This window comes from Aegilops tauschii, chromosome 3, assembly GCF_002575655.3.
Source record: "Aegilops tauschii subsp. strangulata cultivar AL8/78 chromosome 3, Aet v6.0, whole genome shotgun sequence".
Classification (NCBI taxonomy): domain Eukaryota; kingdom Viridiplantae; phylum Streptophyta; class Magnoliopsida; order Poales; family Poaceae; genus Aegilops; species Aegilops tauschii.
The window spans coordinates 579,504,952-579,524,130 of record NC_053037.3 but is presented as its reverse complement, the minus strand read 5'-3'; the positions used below and the strand labels follow the sequence as shown (position 1 = coordinate 579,524,130).

The window sequence follows — 19,179 nt, the reverse complement described above, 5'->3', positions numbered from 1 at the left end:
AGGTGATGCTACAAATAATCTCAGGAGTCATTAAACAAGGATTCCAGCATATTCTTGACCTTGATTAGCGTCCTTGATGACTACGCCGACGTTGTGGTCTTCGAAGCATATATATCATTGCAGCAACATCGGAGCAGCCAGGCTGCAATCGTAGCATCGTTGGAACAGTCGTGCCATCGTTCCAATATTGCCACGACGAGGAAGCACGTCATCACAGCATCACAGAAGCAATCGGGTCTTCATCGAAGCATCACCATGGTCACCAAAGCACGTCATCGCAACATCACCACGACCGCTCAAAGCACACCACCATCAGGATTCGTCGCAACATCACCGCGGCTGTTGAAGCATGCCATTGCAACATCATCGAAGCAGCTGCGTTGGCGCCATAGTATCGCCGTGGTTGTCGAAGCACTTGCCGCGACCGTCGAAGCATGCCGTGCCATGATTCGCCGAACCTATCGAAGCATGTTGTCGCAACATCATCGAAGCAACCGGGTTGCTGTCTTAGCATCGTCATGGTTGTCGAAGCACCTGCCGCGACCGTCGAAGCACGTTGCCGTCGTGACTCATCGCAACATCATCACAATTGCCGAAGAATGCCGTCGCAACATCATTGAAGCAGTTGGGTTGCCGTCTTAGCATCGTTGTGGTTGTTGAAGCACTCGCCATGACCGTCGAAGCACGCCGCCACAACATCATCGAAGCTGTTGCGTTGTCATCGTAGCATTGTCATGGGTGTCGAAGCACTCACCGCGCCGTCACAACATCATTGAAACAAACAACTAGTCATCATGGCATCACTGCAACCATCAGCACACCGTGGTCGTCAAAGGATGTCGTCGCAAGATCATCGAAGTAGATGGCCTGCCGTCGAAGCATTGCCTCAGCCACCGAGGCATGTCGCCGCGCCATCACCACGGTCATCGAAGCATGTCGTTGCAACATTGTTGTAGCGGCCGGGCTTTCGTCGCAGCACGGCTCGTAACATCGCCGCTACCATCAAATCAGTTGAGCTGCCATTGCATAGACCGCGGTACAACAACGCAACATTGCTCGCACCCCCACACTACACACGCAACAGTCGGACCACCCCTCCATGACATTGTCGTCTCGTCTTGCAGCGCGTCCACCCTTCTATGGAGCAGCCACTCAGCCGCTAATCTTTGAAGCAGCTCGTGCCGCTACATGAGCATGGCTGACTTGGATTTTTTTAGGCAACGGATGACTCGCTACGTACTAGAAGAGCATATGTGACTTCGCTAGTGACCTGACCTAGAAGCACCTCGTTGGGTCATGCGTGCGCTGTGGCAAAAACCAGCCGTAGAGTCGATGCATATGCTACCAGTAGTTAAGAGCATCTCCAACAGGCGCGCCAAAAGACGCGCGCGCGGGGTAAAATCGTCTTTTTGCACGCGCGGCCCAGTTTCGCGCGCTCCAGCGGTGGTGGCAAACTAGCGCGCGGGAAGCGTTTGCGCACGCGCGGGAGAAAGCGGCAGCTGGCGGGGTAGATTTGGCGCGCCGCTTCGCGCGCGCCTATAAAATCCGGCGCTCACCACGCGCTCAACCACACTGCCACGCGCCCTTCCCCTCGCCACCTCGCTGCTTCCAGTGTTTCTCGCCACTTTCCCCGCCACCATGCCGCCGCGCCGCCGGGGTTCTTCGGGCTACCGCGGCATCCGCGAGCGCTCCAACGGCCGGTACTCCGCCGAGATCCGGTCCGGCGATGTCCGGCTCAGCCTCGGCTCGTTCCGGACCGCGCACGAGGCGGCCCGCGCATACGACGCGGCAGCGTGGCGCTTGGAGAGGCCCCCGTCGCAGATGAACTTCCGGGATGTTTTCACGCGCGAGCAGGCGCAGCGCGTCGCCCCTCCGCCTCGTCTCATTAGACCAGGACCGTGCGGACCACGTTCGGCTGCAGCGCCGCCTCCTCGTCGCCGAGGAGGACAAGCGAGCCATGGCGGAGTCGCGCCGGCGCCACCCGGAGGACGTCGCCGCCGAGAACGCCTTCTGGGCAGAGAGGACGGCAAGGCGCCGCGCGGAGCGTGCCGACAGCCGTCGGCGCAAGGCACTGGCCTTATCACAGTGCGATATCGTCGAGGCAGGTGGGCAGTCGATCTTCTCCCCCAACGATCTGCGTTGGGATGATATGTGGCTCGATACCTCGGACAACACCATCGAGGATGATGATGGTGATGATGATGACGGCTGGGAGTCACCGTAGTTTTTCTCAGTTGCACCGTAGTTTTTTCTATCTAGTTGCACCATAGTTCTATCTATCTATACTTTGGAACTATGTAAAATATCTTTGTATCCTTTTTTGTCTATGCTATGAACTATATATCGTTTTTTTATTTATGCAAAGTTATTAAAAAAATGTTTGTGCTAGCGCGCGCTGCATTTTAGCGTGCCTGCTGGAGCTACGCGCGCGCCGCATTTTAGCACGGCCGCTGGAGCCAGCGCTACGCGCCGCGCCAAACCTGGCGATGGGTGCGCCTTAAACCAGAATTTAGCGCGCCGCGCGTTTGGCGCCTGTTGGAGATGCTCTAAACACGTGGCATGGGAATGGAGCGTGTGAAAGCAGCGCCCGTGACCACCCATGAAAAAAGAATTGAACGGGCTGATTTGGAGTGGATCGAACGGTTACAAGATGAGCTGGCTGGACCATCGAGTGGCTAGCGACCCGGCTGACCCCACGCGGGGATCAGCCGGATGATTCGTAGCGTCCGCCAAATACATTTATGTTGATTCCGAGAGATATGAAGACCTAGCTCCGCCGCCGTCACGGCGACTTCTCCACCATTCATTCTTCTTGCTCTGCTCCTGAACGGATTGAGAGTTTTCAGAGAACGGTTTTTCGTAGCTGGGGCTACGCGGTACGTGCTATCTATGCCGTTCTCCTAAATAGTTGATCCCCACTATCCTAATTCTTTTAACATGCAGCCTATCCATCTCATCAGCCTTGCCACCTCAACATTTTTCAACCAATGGTGTGATTGAACTCTGGTAATTTTTTGAGATATTAATCTCTGGTGATTAATCGAACCAGGCCTCCTCCGTCTTCCATTACCGATGAGTCGGTGTAAAACCAATTAAAGAGAAGCCCATCAGTCATCTCTGATCTCCCTGGATTCAACCGAGCCCATCGACCCCCTTTTTCCCAACTCACCCCCCAGTCCGGTGTGGCGCCGAGATCCCATCTCACCCCCAGGCGGCAGGACCGCCCCCTCGGCCCCCCTCTGCGATTCTCCCCAGATCCTCAAGCTATGTTCTCCTTCTCAGTACCAGGCGAGCACCAAGCTAGGCCCGGCCACGCCGGTGCCCGTGTCCTTGGTTTCATGGTCCTCCTCAGCTGCCGGTCCAAATCTGTGGTGCCATGATCTGGAGTTGTTGGCAACGACTGCCTCAACCGTGGGTTCGACGCGAGTGGTGGATCCAGCTCCGTTATCGCTGACTAGAATCCTCAGCCTTGGAGTAGACGCGACGCCGGGAAGGAGCTCGGTTGACAACCAAACTTGTAGGCACCTGCTCGCGTGCTTCAAGCCCGGTGGCGGCGATAGAGCAGGAGGTGCGGCCTAGCAGGGGCCGGCGCGGCGGCGGCGCACGATGAAGAACCTGCAGTCGCTCTCCTTCGAGGATCTGTCACGGACATTGGCGATGATGACCATGGACTCCTTCACCCTGTACGAGCTCAAGTCCGTCACAAATCCACCTCCAAGTTCCTCGACGAGGTCGGCTTCGGCCCCATCTACAGGGACTGCGTTGACGGTGGCCTCCGCCCGGGCCTTGTCCCGCATGCAGCAGGTCGTCCTCAAGTACCTCGGCCTCGAGAACAACGGCATCCAGGTGCATCATGATTTGTTGGTACGTCGCCCTTCTTCGGTGCATCCAGGTGCATCATGATTGTTTTTTTTTTGTTTGGTCAAACAGGTAGAGGTAATGTATCTGGGGCGATGAGCAACGTGCAAGTCTGCACCTACACATGAGGGGAGAATTGATTTTAACCCCCCCTGCGCGCTCCACTTCGATCTTGTACCCCCATGTTTGTGCGACTCGCTCTGAGCCCCCCTATTACGACTCGTTCTTTGCTGATTGCCCCCTTCCTGTTGTTATGCGTTCAGTTTGCTACTAATGAAAGAAAAACTGGTCTGGTAATATTTCTATTTGACGAAACTGCCCTCAAGACCCCAACACGCTAGATAAAAAAACCCTCACGCGAGACAGGGCCACCAGTTCGCTCGTTCCAGTTCTCCACCCAGCCGCCAGTTCGCTCGCGCCCCGCGGTCGCCCCTGCTGCTCCGCCGCCCTCCATTGCTGCCCCAAGGTAAGGCAAGCTTCCCCCTTCCCTTTTCCATGGAGTTGGTGTAGTTCCCCTTGTACGGATGTCTAAATCTTAGAAACCCTAGGTACTGAGGGAGATGGGGATTTGAGTGAGAGGGGTTGGATCGGCAAAGGGGTGTGATGGATCTGAAAAGGTAACATCATATTCCCTTGTTTTGCTTTGATGTATGCATGAGTTTTGGTGTGAAATTTCTGATTTCTTTTGTCTATATTGAATAGGATCGATGCAATGTCTGTGCATGATTCTAGTCAATCCAGTGTGACAAACCTAACCACGGGGATGGTCTCGTGCAATGAAGTAGAAACCGTTGGTACCATTGTCGATTGGTCAAGTCGTGTGATCGAACCTGAAAATGATGGGGATGAAAAGGGGATTCCTGATGAAAAGCCGGCGGACGAGAAAGTCATGTTTGCTCTGTTGGGTTTGAAAACAGAGGAGGGCGAGGGAAAAACTAACCTTGGTCCTGTTGTCACTCCTACTCCTGATTATGACTTGGATGATATCGAAGGGCAGCTATTGTTGTTGATGATAATGCTCCAGAGGAGCCACTTATTGCGTGGGATGAACGAAAACCAAAGATGGATGTAGGGACCCCTTATCCTGATATGGCTGCGTTTAGAAAGGCTATAAAACAGTTTGCTATCAATGGAGAGTTCGGATATGGCACTAAAAAATGAGCCGGCAAGGTTTCGGGCTTTTTGTAAAGGTCAATCCATGATAGGCCAACCTTGCAAATGGTCCTTAACTGCTAGTTGGCGGAGAGACGAAAATTGTGTGATGGTAATAATCTTTGTTTCTTTGGAGAGTTCGAATACTGCTTTGTTTCTTTGCTTGTCATTGTAATGATTTTTCGATTTGAATCATTCTTTGTTGTAGGTTGTGAAGCATCAAACAGAGATTATGGACCTATTTAGAAAGAGGAGAATGATTGGAGAGAAATTGGTAGGGAAAATACTGCCATTTTTCATACACCAATTAAATGCAAAGACTCGAGGACTAGGACATCTCAAGGCTAAAGCATCAGCTGATTGGAGTGGAGATGTGAAAAATGTTAACAAAGAGGATGAAAGACATGTCGTCAAAACACTCACACATGACTGTACATGTCTGCAATGGTAGCACACAGGCAAGCCTTGTGACCATGCACTAGCCTCCATAAATGTTTTGCAAGCTCGCAACTTTGTGAACATGGAGGATTATGTGCACGAGTACTACTCAGTTAGCAGATTCAGGGCAGCATATGAAGGTGTAATTGAGCCCCTTATGGATAAGAATCAGTGGCCACATGTTGATACAGGCTTTGTGTTGCGTCCACCAATTCCAAAAGGCAAGAAAAAAGGTGCGGGAAGAACAAGAAAACATGGGATGATGAGTTGGTGGGAAGGTGGATCAAGGAAGGGATCATTGAACAAATGCAAAAAATGCGGGGAGGTAGGACATATAGAAGCCGGCTGTCCTCAAAATGGAACAAAGAAACGGTACAAACTAATACTTGTTGCTGTTTTCTACCTATAACACCATGGTTCTTTAACATGAAAATATCTCTAATTGCTTCTTTTTGTAGGAAAAGTATGGGGAAAAAGAATCCATCTCCATGGTTTGATGTCTCAGTTAGCAATGCGATTCCATCTACACCAACCAAGAGCAAGAATGTTGCCACTTGTAGCAGTCCTGGAGCTGTGACAAGAAGCCAAGCTGCATCTCAAGCTAGTCATGGACCTGTCACAAGGAGCCAACCAACATCTGAAGCTGCTACTCCACCACCAAAGTCTCCAGCAAAAGGAAAGAAGAAGAAAATGACTCCAAAGAGGAAGAAATTAAGCGATCTGTGATGAACTCGTGTTATTGCTATGTGTGTGAGGTGGAGACTCACTTTATTGTTCTGTATGTGAGGTCCAAACTCTCCTTCTGGTCCTGTGTAAGTGAGGCAGAGACTCACTATTATTCTGCTATGTGTGTGAGGTAGAGACTCACTTTAATTCTGCTGTGTAAGTGAGGTGGAGACTCACCTTTATTTGTTGTCATGCAGTTCTGTAGAACCTTGCTGAACTTATTATATATGCTATCATGGAATCATTGTGAGACTATATTATTTGCATTCTGTTCGTTTGAAAGGCTACATATACAGCAGAATTATACTTCTTTTTTGCTGTGAGAAACATAGCACAGTTGAAGCAAATCCTGTCATTTGAGAAAAAAAATTGTGGCTGGGACATCCAGACTAGGTACAGAGATCCTTTTAAACTGAAGGGTACTTCTGTCCATTCTTATTTCTGTTTGATGATTCTTGTGACTTCCTTTTACTCGTGGTTTCTCCACCGGTGACGAGGTCAGGCTTGGGAAATGTGTTCCCCGGTTATGTTCACATGTCAAGTTCGAGACTTAGTGGGGCGCCTCCTACTATACCCCACCCCAAAACATACTTGCCCGCGGTGTCTCCCCCGTTATGCTCGTTCCCTAGACTCCGATGTTGGATGTCATGCATGCCCATGGCCACTCGCCCATTGGGGATATCTTGGGTCACATTGATGCCGACTTAGCCCTGGTTAGCTCAGGTGCCATTCGTTTTCTGTCTATCCTAGCTTTTTTTATATGTGGGTTTATGTTTTTACCGGTTAACTGGTCTGGCGATTTTCTGGAGCCTTCCTCCTGAGGCGGGCGGGCCTGAAAACCAAAGCAAATAAGGGATATTGAGTGGAGGATTCTGGGTTCACAAACACTAAGGAGGTCTATCTTATCCGGATGGTGGTAGGAGTTCAGCTTGTGTTGCTCGTATTGATCTCACGGCATGTAATTTTTTAAGGACTCGAAGGTCGAAGCACCAAGATATCTTCGACACCCAAAAAAATAACATTATGTGCAAAGACATTGCGACGAGAACTATTTAGTGAGACAAGATTGATAGGATGTTATTCTTGGTAACCCCAAATATACTCTTGTAATCTTGCTTTAAGTTAGTAAGTAGACACAAAAGCATGAAGTGGAGCATTTACTTCCCTCGAGGTCCTAAACATGGGTACATTGCGTGTCCCCGACTTCTTTTTTCCTTCGTTGTTGCCTATGAGTTTGTTGTTCAGACCATTGTGTTGCCCCGGTCATACGAAATCCACTATGTAGTATGCCCCATTATATGTGGTGCATGACTTTCCTGCAATGAGATCGACTCCGAGCAAGTGCATTTATTATGTCGCAGCCGCAAGTAAGTGTAGAATTCGGATGATGTCGACAAATGAAAAGGAAATGTTGGAAGCAATTGACAAAAAACGACAGGTGTTGGATGGCATCAAAGAGAAACGAAAGTAAGTCCCTCTCTCTCCTCCATCGTTTCCATGTCCAATTATTTGTATTCCTTGATTTTTTTTTATCCCACTATTTGTATTACTGATTAGAGAAGCATTAGGAGATAAAAGGCAGGAGGAGAAGTATTCGATAGAATCATATTTGGCATACTTTATATTGGATACATTGTGCCAGCATGACGGCTGAAGCCTGAACCTGTGTCTAAGATTTGTTGGGATATGTTGATCCATGTACCTATATGGGCAATGACCAAGTTCCCTACTACTAATTGAAGGTATTTGTGCATAGTATTTATATGCTATTTAACTTAAACACGACTCATAGTACATTTATGTGTGTAAGGAAGATTCAGTGTTATCATACAAAATTTCTATCAGGATCTTTCAAATAAATATGCCCTTAAAGTGAAGATCTGTCTGTGCTACACCAGACCCATTGATTATTACTATTTTTTGTTATTATTTGTAGCCAAAATGTTACAAAAGGTAGGTGCCTAAAGAACGATGGGCTTTCAAGCACTCAAAGATCTTTCAGATTCTTCTTCTCTCGATTGTTGCTACAAATAAACGATTGCAGAGACTCGCATGATCCTTATAATTACCAAGCCAGCAAGCACATGCTACCATGCTAAGCCCCTTTACCTTCCCTGATTTCATAGCCAACAGAAGATGGCGGGCTATATATGTGAGAGCAGACACAAGTTTCTCAGTGATTCTGCCACTAATTTCACAAAGACAGCCACGTACTTCACTCAAAAAGGATATGTGTAGTGCGTAGGATTGTGAGGTATTGGGAATAGACTCGCTAGTGTGACAGTCACGACAAGACATTGATTCTGATAACATGGTCTCCATGTCCGGCCCGATTGTGGACAACACCAGTCGGACGCTACCTTCAACCTTTTCTTTGTGATGCCAAAAGTTCTTTGGCGCCATGGGGTTGGTGCTCCTAGTGTGTGATTATAGTTGATGAGTTCCATCAGTGTGTGATTTATATATCTACTTTATTATGTTATATCATATCATATTATTAAAATAAGAGCCACGTGGTCTAGATAGGCTATACTCCCTCTATTTCTGTTGAAAGGGTATATCTCAAAGAAAAATTGGTTTGTTAGTACGGTTTCAATTTCTCTATATCACTTGTTTAGATTTTGAGGCACATTAAAACTCTGCATGCAAGACTAAAAATAAACTCGACAATGAATGTAACTATTCCTGTTTATTTAATGGTCACGCAAGCATGCTCCAAATAAATGTGTTGGTTTAGTTTAGTTAGTTTTGCAAACTACAAAAATCATTCCGGCAATCATCATCTGCCTTTGTTGAGGAGCTTTTTGAGTTGAGCCTTTTAAACTGAAAGACGGATTAATATCCACACCGCGGATCCTTAATGCAGACATGTCCACGGTTATAAGATCCACGTGTTACATAGAATAAAGGACTATGGTAGACATGTACAAACAATCAGCTATAGACATACATTATTCCAATCATCGGGCACGCAAAGTCGAAACATAACTAGATAAACACATGGTCACGTACACGAACTGGATGTGAGTCTAATACAAATGCGAGGGAGCTGCTGGATGCCAGAATTCAAAAGCAAAAAAGTAAAGGGCAGCAGCTTACCCATGGTAGGGATGAGGTTATTTGGCGTCTTGAGCCATCCGGATGTTTTTCAATTGGCTCTTTATATAAGAAATTTTTCAAATCGACGACACCGTGTGACCTATCTGGGATCTGGAAGGCACGCCTTCGGCCAAAATAAAAATCTTCTTATTATGGCAAGTGGCTCGTAACATAAATACCAGTGGAGACCAGATGCTGAAAAGGAAGGCCCGGGTGACGGCAAATGCATTTGGTGTGGCAAGACGGAAGATCGTGATCACATACTTTTTAGGTGTGTCATGGCGCGATTCGTTTGGAGCGACATACGGTTGGTGACGGGTTCCACTTGGAATCCGAATGGTTTTTCGGAGTTCTACCGGTTGGTGAAATCCACCTCCGGGAAAGATAGGCGGATTGCATGGCTAGGTTTTGGGGCTATTGCGTGGTCACTATGAACTACAAGAAATAAAGCCTTGATAGAGGGACAGTTCATTAAACATCCGGCTGATCTACTATACAAATTGATGTCTTTCTTGCAGCTATGGAAGCTTCTGGCAAGGGCACAGGACAGAGGACGCGCGCAGGAGCTCGCCTCAAAGGTGCAAGCAAGGTGCACTGAGATGTGACGACCGACACAGGGGACACCACCGGCACAACTCTGCCCCTTGGCGCTGCGTCGCCCGTAATCGCCTTCGGGCATGTATCACTTTTGTATGCTGCCTAGTACCAGACTTATGACATTTGTAAGGGCCTCAGTCTAAGGCCGGGCAAGCGCCTCCTTTCAAAAAAAAAGTAAAGGTTTCTCTGATGAAGACTTGGTTAGGTATCCAAGCCATAAACACCATACAACCCGGAACAAAGCAAACATATTAGTAAGCTTTTGTCAAGAAACTGTATTATAAGTATATGTTTACAAATTAATCCTTGCCAGCGATCTTTTAACAACCTTGATTTGCTGCATTAAGAAAAATGCAGGAATAGGGAAAACTACAGAACTTCATTGTCATATTCACATGAATCCAATGAAATTGATTTTTTTTGTCAAAGTTTGTTTGATTAAACTAAAGGAAAATCAAAAAAATCTTTTCCAAGAAGTTGAGTCGTTAGTTTTTTCTTTATGAATTTTGGTGTAGAAACCTTAACGAAAATTCTCATAAGATTTAATACTACAAATCAAGGGACCCACTAGAAAAAAATCATCTGGATAATGTCGTCCAAGTCTTCTACCAAAATCCATCAAATCGAAGATGCCTCTCAAAGTGAAGATATGTAAGTACTACATTTGGCCAGTTCATTGTTACTGTTGATGTTGTTATCTTCATTCCAAAGATACGAAAGGTATGTGCCTGAAGAACGATGAGATTTAAAATGCTCGAAGGTCACTGATTTTGCGCCTCTTGGTTCTTGCTTCATATAAATAAATGCAGTGTCGCATGATCCATTTAAAACGACCAACCAAACATGCACAATGCGCCATGCCATCCTACTTTACCTTTACTGACTTTATGGCCAGCAGAACATCACAGATTATATGTATGCTCGGAGAACAGACATACGTTCCTCAATGATTCCGCCACTAGTCACACTTCAATGGGCATAGCTACTTGCGTCAAAAAGAAATGTATGCGTACCTAGGATTGGGAGGTACCAGGAATGAGTACACACTAGCATGAGAGGGCATTGGCGCTAAGCAGAAGAAGAACACGTCCTTTTTTTTTTTTTTTTTGAGGAGGATACACGTTCGTTTTTGCTACCCTAGCTAGACCAGTCACAACTAACAGCTCACGAAACATAAGACAAGGCCATGTGATCGAGCGCTTCTCCATTGGTAGTGTTGGGCAAGAATACTACCAGTGGCGGACCTAGACAAACGGCAGGCCCCAGGCCGCCCCAGGCCGCCCCAGGTCATCTTCACAGTCAACAAATGGAATCGCCAACACGCCCCAGCCGCCCGGGCTGCCTGGGGCCTAAATCCGCCTCTGAATACTGCTACTGCACATTCACACACATACAACACCTGCATACGCGGGCTCCATTGATCTCTACTAATTTTAAGTCGCATAAAGATATGAAGTGCGATGCATCAAGAACTGAAATTAGGACCATGAGTTTTGTAAAACTTCCGTACAGTCCCAAGAGCAAATTTGATCTGAAAATGCACCTTGTGTCTTGAACAGTACCAGCAAGCATTTGCATTCTCAACCTAAGGAAACAATAGCCTTGAGTTCAATATGCTTTGATAGGAAGCTTCCACGGCCACGGGCCACATGACACAAACAATGCATGTCACACATACAGGCAGCTATCGCAGACTTGAGCTGCATTTTCATCACACATCTCCTGTGCTGTCTCCCATCCTTATCTTAAACAGTGGCTACCACAATTACTTCATCGTCCACAGCTTACTACAGCTATCGGATGGAGATTCTTCCTGGATGGCGATGCATTTTTTGGGTTTTATCCTCCTCTTGATGCTTGCTTCAACCGGCATGCTGTTGTGATCAACATCATAAGATCATCCTGTAAACTATTGTCGAAGCGTCTCAACTCCCTGGAGGGGAGCCCGCGTGCATATATATTGATAGCGAGGGAAGAACCTCTCGAGAGGATTACAGGTCGTACGGTTAGAGGACTAACCGAGAGAGTTTACAGAAGAGATAGGGAATAGAGATAGATTACAACACCTTTAAACAGAAAGAAAAGTATCCCTATCTCCTAGAAGTAGCGCTCAAGACATCTCTTGGAGGCCCATGCTATTGCATGTTTAACACCCTCCCTTAATCTAAACTCCTCAAGTTGAGATTACGTTTAAACTCTTCAAACGGTCTTGTAGCTAAGGCTTTTGTGAAACCATCTGCAACTTGATCTCTGGAGGGTACAAAACGAATGTCCAGTTCCTTGTTAGCAACTCGTTTTCTGACGAAATGATAATCTATCTCAATGTGTTTAGTTCTTGCATAAACACAGGATTAGCAGACAAATATGTGGCACCAAGATTGTCACACCAGAGGCGAGGAGTTTGTGTATGATGAAGACCAAGTTCCTTAGAATAGCTTGCACCCAAATAATTTCTGACGTTGCATTTGCCAATGCCTTATACTTTGCCTCAGTACTGGACCGTGAAACTGTAGCCTGTTTCTTTGCACACCATGAGATCAAATTAGGACCAAAGAAAACTGCAAAGCCTCCTGTTGATCTTCTGTCATCCACACAACCTGCCCAGTCAGAGTCTGAAAACGCACTCACAAGTGTGGATGAGGACTTGCTGAAGGTCAATCCGACACTCAAAGTATTTTTCACATATCTCAATATACGTTTTGCTGCAGTCCAATGGGCAGTAGTGGGTGCATGAAGAAACTGGCAAACCTTATTGATTGAAAAAGAAATATCAGGTCTAGTAAGAGTCAAGTACTGTAGTGCACCTACCAAACTTCTATAGTCGGTGCCATCCTCCTGACTCAAAGGTTCACCTTCAGTGAGAGAGAGTCTTTCTGAACTGGACAAGGGTGTTGGTGAAGGTTTACAATTCTGCAACCCAACTCTCCTCAAAAGATCAGTTGCATATTTTTCCTGAGAAAGATGAAGACCACCTTCCCTGTTTTTCTTGACCTCAATACCAATAAAGAAGTGCAAATCTCCTAGATCCTTGAGAGCAAATTCTAAATTCAAATATGTCAAGAGAGCTATCACTGCTTTATCTGAAGAACTTGTTACAATAATATCATCAACATAAATAAGCACAAATATTGCCGTATGAGACTTGTTGTAGATGAACAGTGAAGTATCAGACTTTCAAGGAACAAAACCAAGTTGTTGCAGTTTCATACTTAAACGAGGATACCATGCTCTAGGAGCTTGCTTCATCCCATAGAGAGATTTGTCAAGCCTGCACACATGATATGGTTTGTTCTTATCTTCAAACCCAGGAGGTTGCTTCATATACACTTCCTCTTCCAGAACACCATGCAGAAATGCATTCCGCACATCTAGTAGCCTGAGACTCCATCCTCTAGATACAGCAATAGACAATACAAGACGAATGGTAGCAGCTTTGACAACTGGACTGAAAGTATCCTCGTAGTCTATGACATACCTTTGCTTGAAGCCCTTAGCAACAAGCCTAGCTTTATAACGATCTATTGTACCATCAGAACGTCGTTTGATTCTGAACACCCACTTGCAATCAATCACATTTTTGCCTTGTCGTGAAGGAACCAAATGCCAACTACAATTTTTTTGAAGGGCCTGAAATTCATCATCCATGGCTGCCTTCCACTTCGGATCAGCAAGAGCCTCATGATGTGTGTGTGGTTCACCTGTGGATGCAGCCAAACCAAATTTTGTTTTGTAATTTATAGGCTGAATAACACCTGCTTGGAGACGTGTACGTGGAACTGATACGTCTCCAACGTATCTATAATTTTTGACTGTTCCATGATATTATATTACCCGTTTTGGATGTTTAGGGGCTTTACTATACACTTTTATATCGTTTTTGGGACTAACCTACTAACCGGAGGCCCAGCCCGAATTGCTATTTTTTGCCTATTTCAGTGTTTCTAAGAAAAGGAATATCAAACGGAGTCCAAACGGAATGAAACCTTCGGGAGAGATCTTTTTGGAACAAACGCAATCCAGGAGACTTGGAATGGACGTCAAGAAGCAGCCGAGGCTGCCACGAGGGTGCAGGGCGCGCCCTAGGGAGGTGGACGCGCCCCCCACCCTCGTGGGCCCCTCGTGGCTCCCCTGACCGACCTCCTTCGCCTATATATATCTACGTATCCTAAAAACATCCAGGAGCACCACGAAACCCTATTTCCACCGTCACAACCTTCTGTACCCATGAGATCCCATCTTGGAGCCTTTTCCGGCGCTTCGCCGGAGGGGGAATCGATCACGGAGGGCTTTTACATCATCGCCAAGGCCTCTCCGATGAGTTGTGAGTAGTTTACCACAGACCTTCGGGTCCATAGTTATTAGCTAGATGGCTTCTTCTCTCTCTTTGAATCTCAATACAAAGTTATCCTCGATCTTTTTGGAGATCCATTCGATGTAACTATTTTTGCGGTGTGTTTGTCGAGATCCGATGAATTGTGGGCTTATGATCAAGTTTATCTATGAGAAATATTTGAATCTCCTCTGAATTCTTTTATGTATCATTGGTTATCTTTGCAAGTCTCTTCGAATTATCAGTTTGGTTTGTCCTACTAGATTGATCTTTCTTGCAATGGGAGAAGTGCTTAGCTTTGGGTTCAATCTTGCGGTGTCCTTTCCCAGTGACAGCAGGGGCAGCAAGGCACGTATTGTATTGTTGCCATCGAGGATAAAAAGATGGGGTTTATATCATATTGCTTGAGTTTATCCCTCTACATCATGTCATCTTGCCTAACGCGTTACTCTGTTCTTATGAACTTAATACTCTAGATGCATGCTGGATAGCGGTCGATGTGTGGAGTAATAGTAGTAGATGCAGGCAGGAGTCGGTCTACTTGTTGCGGACGTGATGCCTATATACATGATCATGCCTAGATATTCTCATAACTATGCACTTTTCTATCAATTGCTCGACAGTAATTTGTTCACCCATCATAATACTTATGCTATCTTGAGAGAAGCCACTAGTGAACCCTATGGCCCCCGGGTCTATCTTCCATCATATAAGTTTCCGATCTACTTTATTTTTCAATCTTTACTTTCCAATCTATATCATAAAAATACCAAAAATTATCTATCTTATCTTATTATCTCTATCAGATCTCACTTTTGCAAGTGGCCGTGAAGGGATTGACAACCCATTTATCGCATTGGTTGCGAGGTTCTTGTTTTGTTTGTGTAGGTACGAGGGACTTGCGTGGAGCCTCCTACTGGATTGATACCTTGGTTCTCAAAACTGAGGGAAATACTTACGCTACTTGTTGCATCACCCTTTCCTCTTCAAGGGAAAACCAACGCAGTGCTCAAGAGGTAGCAAGAAGGATTTCTGGCGCCGTTGCGGGGGAGGTCTTTGCACAAGTCAAGACATACCAAGTACCCATCACAAACTCTTCTCCCTCGCATTACATTATTTGCAATTTGTCTCTCGTTTTCCTCTCCCCCACTTCACCATTGCCGTTTTATTCGCCTTCTCTTTCCCATTCGTCTCTCTTTTTCGCTTGCTCCTCGTATTTTCTGCCGCTATGTCTGAAACTGGGGAGGTTATCGTTGATAAGGACAATAGTAATAACATGGGAAACTTTGATGCTTTTGATGATCCTCTTGAAGAACCACCCATCTTACATACTAAAAAGTTTCGAATCGGTAGTGGTAATATTATTGGAAAAAGGGTCATTCAAGATTTCTTTACTTGTGCCGGTGCTTTGCCCACTATGGGTGGATCTATTCTTCATAGAACTAGTAGTCTTGCGGATGCTATATCCTTGCTTATATTTGAACTTGAAAGACAGTTTATGCATATGCATCCTTGCATACAAAGGATTTTCTTAGAATTTTCCAACATTGAGCATTCTTCTATTAAGCGTGCAGCTACTATCTTTTTGGCACATGAGTTCAGATTCATAATAAAAGAAGCCAAAGAAATTTTTGCGCACTATAGGATAGACGCTGGCCGTCCTCCCATAGAGGCAATCCTCTTCAATCAAGAAAACATAATGCGTGTACAATCTCTAGATTATGTTGCTTTTAATGAAAACCTTAGACAAAAGGTTCCTACCAATGTTCTAGTTGATAGAATTTCCGAACTTAATAATGATTTTGCAATTCGAAACAATGAGTTAGGATTTTCTCTTGAGTATAGGCTCATGACTTTCTGCCAAAAGAATGCTTATAATGATGAATTGGTTGTGCAATATGAAGGGCCAAAGGAGGAACCCATACCTCCCGAGCTTGATCTTGGGGACTTCTGTCCCATTAAATTTAGCCCTTTTGATTACTTTTGCTTGCCACAAAGAAAACTTGCTGCTGAACATAGGGAATATGAGATGAGTTTTCGTGATTTATCTTATTATTATGGCAATACTTAGATCTATTCTCGCTTTTATGCGTAGCTAGGGGCGTTAAACGATAGCGCTTGTTGGGAGGCAACCCAATTTTATTTTTGTTCCTTGCTATTTGTTCCTGTTTAGTAATAAATAATTCATATAACTTCTGTTTAGATGTGGTTTTATGTTTTAATTAGTGTTTGTGCCAAGTAGAACCTATAGGATCATCTTGGGTGATAGTTAGTTTGATCTTGCTGAAAAACAGAAACTTTTGCACGCACGAGAATAATTTTAATAAATCACAGAAACGTGTTTTAGTTGATTATTTTTGCAGTAGATCAATAGACAAATTTCTTAGGACTTCCTATTTTAGTAGGAGTTTTAGAGTTCCAGAAGTATTCGAAAGTTACAGATTGCTACAGACTGTTCTGTTTTTGACAGATTCTGCTTTTCGTGTGTTGTTTGCTTATTTTGGTGAATCTATGGCTAGTATCGGGGGGTATGAACCATAGAGAAGATGGAATACAGTAGGTTTAAACCAATATAAATAAAGAATGAGTTCATTACAGTAACTTAAGTGGTGGTTTTTCTTTCTTGCACTAACAGAGCTTATGAGATTTTCTGTTGAGTTTTGTGTTGTGAAGTTTTCAAGTTTTGGATAAAGATTTGATGGACTATGGAATAAGGAGTGGCAAGAGCCTAAGCTTGGGGATGCCCATGGCACCCCAAGATAATTCAAGGACAACCAAAAGCCTAAGCTTGGGGATGCCCCGGAAGGCATCCCCTCTTTCGTCTTCGTCTATCGGTAACTTTACTTGGAGCTATATTTTTATTCACCACATGATATGTGTTTTGCTTCGAGCGTCTTGTATGATATGAGTCTTTGCTTTTCATTTTACCACAATCATCCTTGTTGTACACACCTTTTGGGAGAGACACACATGATTCATAATTTATTAGAATACTCTATGTGCTTCACTTATATCTTTTGAGCTAGACAATTTTGCTCTAGTGCTTCACTTATATCTTTTTAGAGCACGGCGGTGGTTTTATTTTCTAGAAATTATTAATCTCTCATGCTTCACTTATATTATTTTGACAGTCTTTTAGAACAGAATAGTATTTGCTTTGGTTATAAAATTGGTCCTAATATGATGGGCATCCAAGTTGGGTATAATAAAAACTATCATAGAAAGTGCATTGAATACTATGAGAAGTTTGATACTTGATATTTGTTTTGAGATATGAGGATGGTGATATTAGAGTCATGCTAGTTGAGTAGTTGTGAATTTGAGGAATACTTGTGTTGAAGTTTGTGATTCCCGTAGCATGCACGTGTGGTGAACCGTTATGTGATGAAGTTGGAGCATGATTTATTTTTTGATTGTCTTCCTTATGAGTGGCGGTCGGGAACGAGCGATCGTCTTTTCCTACCAATGTATCCCCCTAGGAGCATGCGCGTAGTACTTCGTTTCAATAACTTGTAGATTTTTGCAATAAGTATATGAGTTCTTTATGACTAATGTTGAGTCCATGGATTATACGCACTCTCACCCTTCCACCATTGCTAGCCTCTCTTGTGCCGCGCAACTTTCGCCGGTACCATAAACCCACCATATACCTTCCTCAAAACAGCCACCATACCTACCTATTATGGCATTTCCATAGCCATTCCGAGATATATTGCCATGCAACTTTCCACCGTTCCGTTTATCATGAAACGCTCCATCACTGTCATATTGCTTTTGCATGATCATGTAGTTGACGTCGTATTTGTGGCAAAGCCACCTTTATAATTCTTTCATACATGTCACTCTTGATTCATTCCATATCCCGATACACCGCCGGAGGCATCCACATAGAGTCATATTTTGTTCTAAGTATTGAGTTGTAATTCTTGAGTTGTAAGTAAATAAAAGTGTGATGATCTTCATTATTAGAGCATTGTCCCAAGTGAGGAAAGGATGATGGAGACTATGATTCCCCCACAAGTTGGGATGAGACTCCGAACTTTATGGAAAAAAAGGGGGAGGCCAAAGAAGCCCACCAAAATAAAAAAATGAGAGAAAAAGAGAGAAGGGACAATGTTACTATCCTTTTCCACACTTGTGCTTCAAAGTAGCACCATGATCTTCATGATAGAGAGTCTCCTATATTGTCACTTTCATATACTAGTGGGAATTTTACATTATAGAACTTGGCTTGTATATTCCAATGATGGGCTTCCTCTAAATGCCCTAGGTCTTCGTGAGCAAGCAAGTTGGATGCACACCCACTTAGTTTTTTTTGTTGAGCTTTCATACATTTATAGCTCTAGTGCATCCGTTGCATGGCAATCCCTACTCACACACATTGATATCTATTAATGGGCATCTCAATAGCCCGTCGATACGCCTAGTTGATGTGAGACTATCTTCTCCCTTTTGTCTTCTCCACAACCACCATTCTATTCCACATATAGTGCTATGTCCATGGCTCACATTCATGTATTGCGTGAAAGTTGAAAAAGTTTGAGAACATCAAAAGTATATAACAATTGGTTGGCTTGTCATCGGGGTTGTGCATGATTTAAATATTTTGTGTGATGACGATAGAGCATAGCCAGACTATATGATTTTGTAGGGATAGCTTTCTTTAGCCATGTTATTTTGAGAAGACATGATTGCTTTGTTAGTATGCTTGAAGTATTATTGTTTCATGTCAGTATGAACTTTTACTTGAATCATTTGGATCTGAACATTCATGCCACAATAAAGAAAATTACATTGACAAATATGCTAGGTAGCATTCCACATCAAAATTTCTGTTTTTATCATTTACCTACTCGAGGACGAGCAGGAATTAAGCTTGGGGATGCTTGATACGTCTCCAACGTATCTATAATTTTTTATTGTTCCATGCTATTATAATACCCGTTTTGGATTTTATGGGCTTTACTATACACTTTTAT

At 44.6% G+C, this 19,179-nt stretch overlaps 1 protein-coding gene across 1 annotated transcript; it reads left to right on the top strand.

Moving 5' to 3' along the window:
• The first annotated feature begins 1,638 nt into the window (after positions 1-1,638).
• Positions 1,639-2,224, top strand: LOC109740519 (uncharacterized). The gene is made up of 2 exons (XM_020299573.1): positions 1,639-1,793; positions 1,855-2,224. The coding sequence occupies exons 1-2, from the start codon at positions 1,639-1,641 to the stop codon at positions 2,222-2,224; spliced, it is 525 nt and encodes a 174-aa protein (XP_020155162.1).
• The last annotated feature ends 16,955 nt before the right edge of the window (positions 2,225-19,179 follow it).

Excerpts from the sequence above, each read along its gene's own strand:
- LOC109740519 (XM_020299573.1), top strand. The coding sequence starts at position 1,639 with ATGCCGCCGCGCCGCCGGGGTTCTTCGGGCTACCGCGGCATCCGCGAG. Across the intron at positions 1,794-1,854 it reads CGCGCATACGACGCGGCAGC|GCGCAGCGCGTCGCCCCTCC; the intron begins GTGGCGCTTGGA and ends ACGCGCGAGCAG.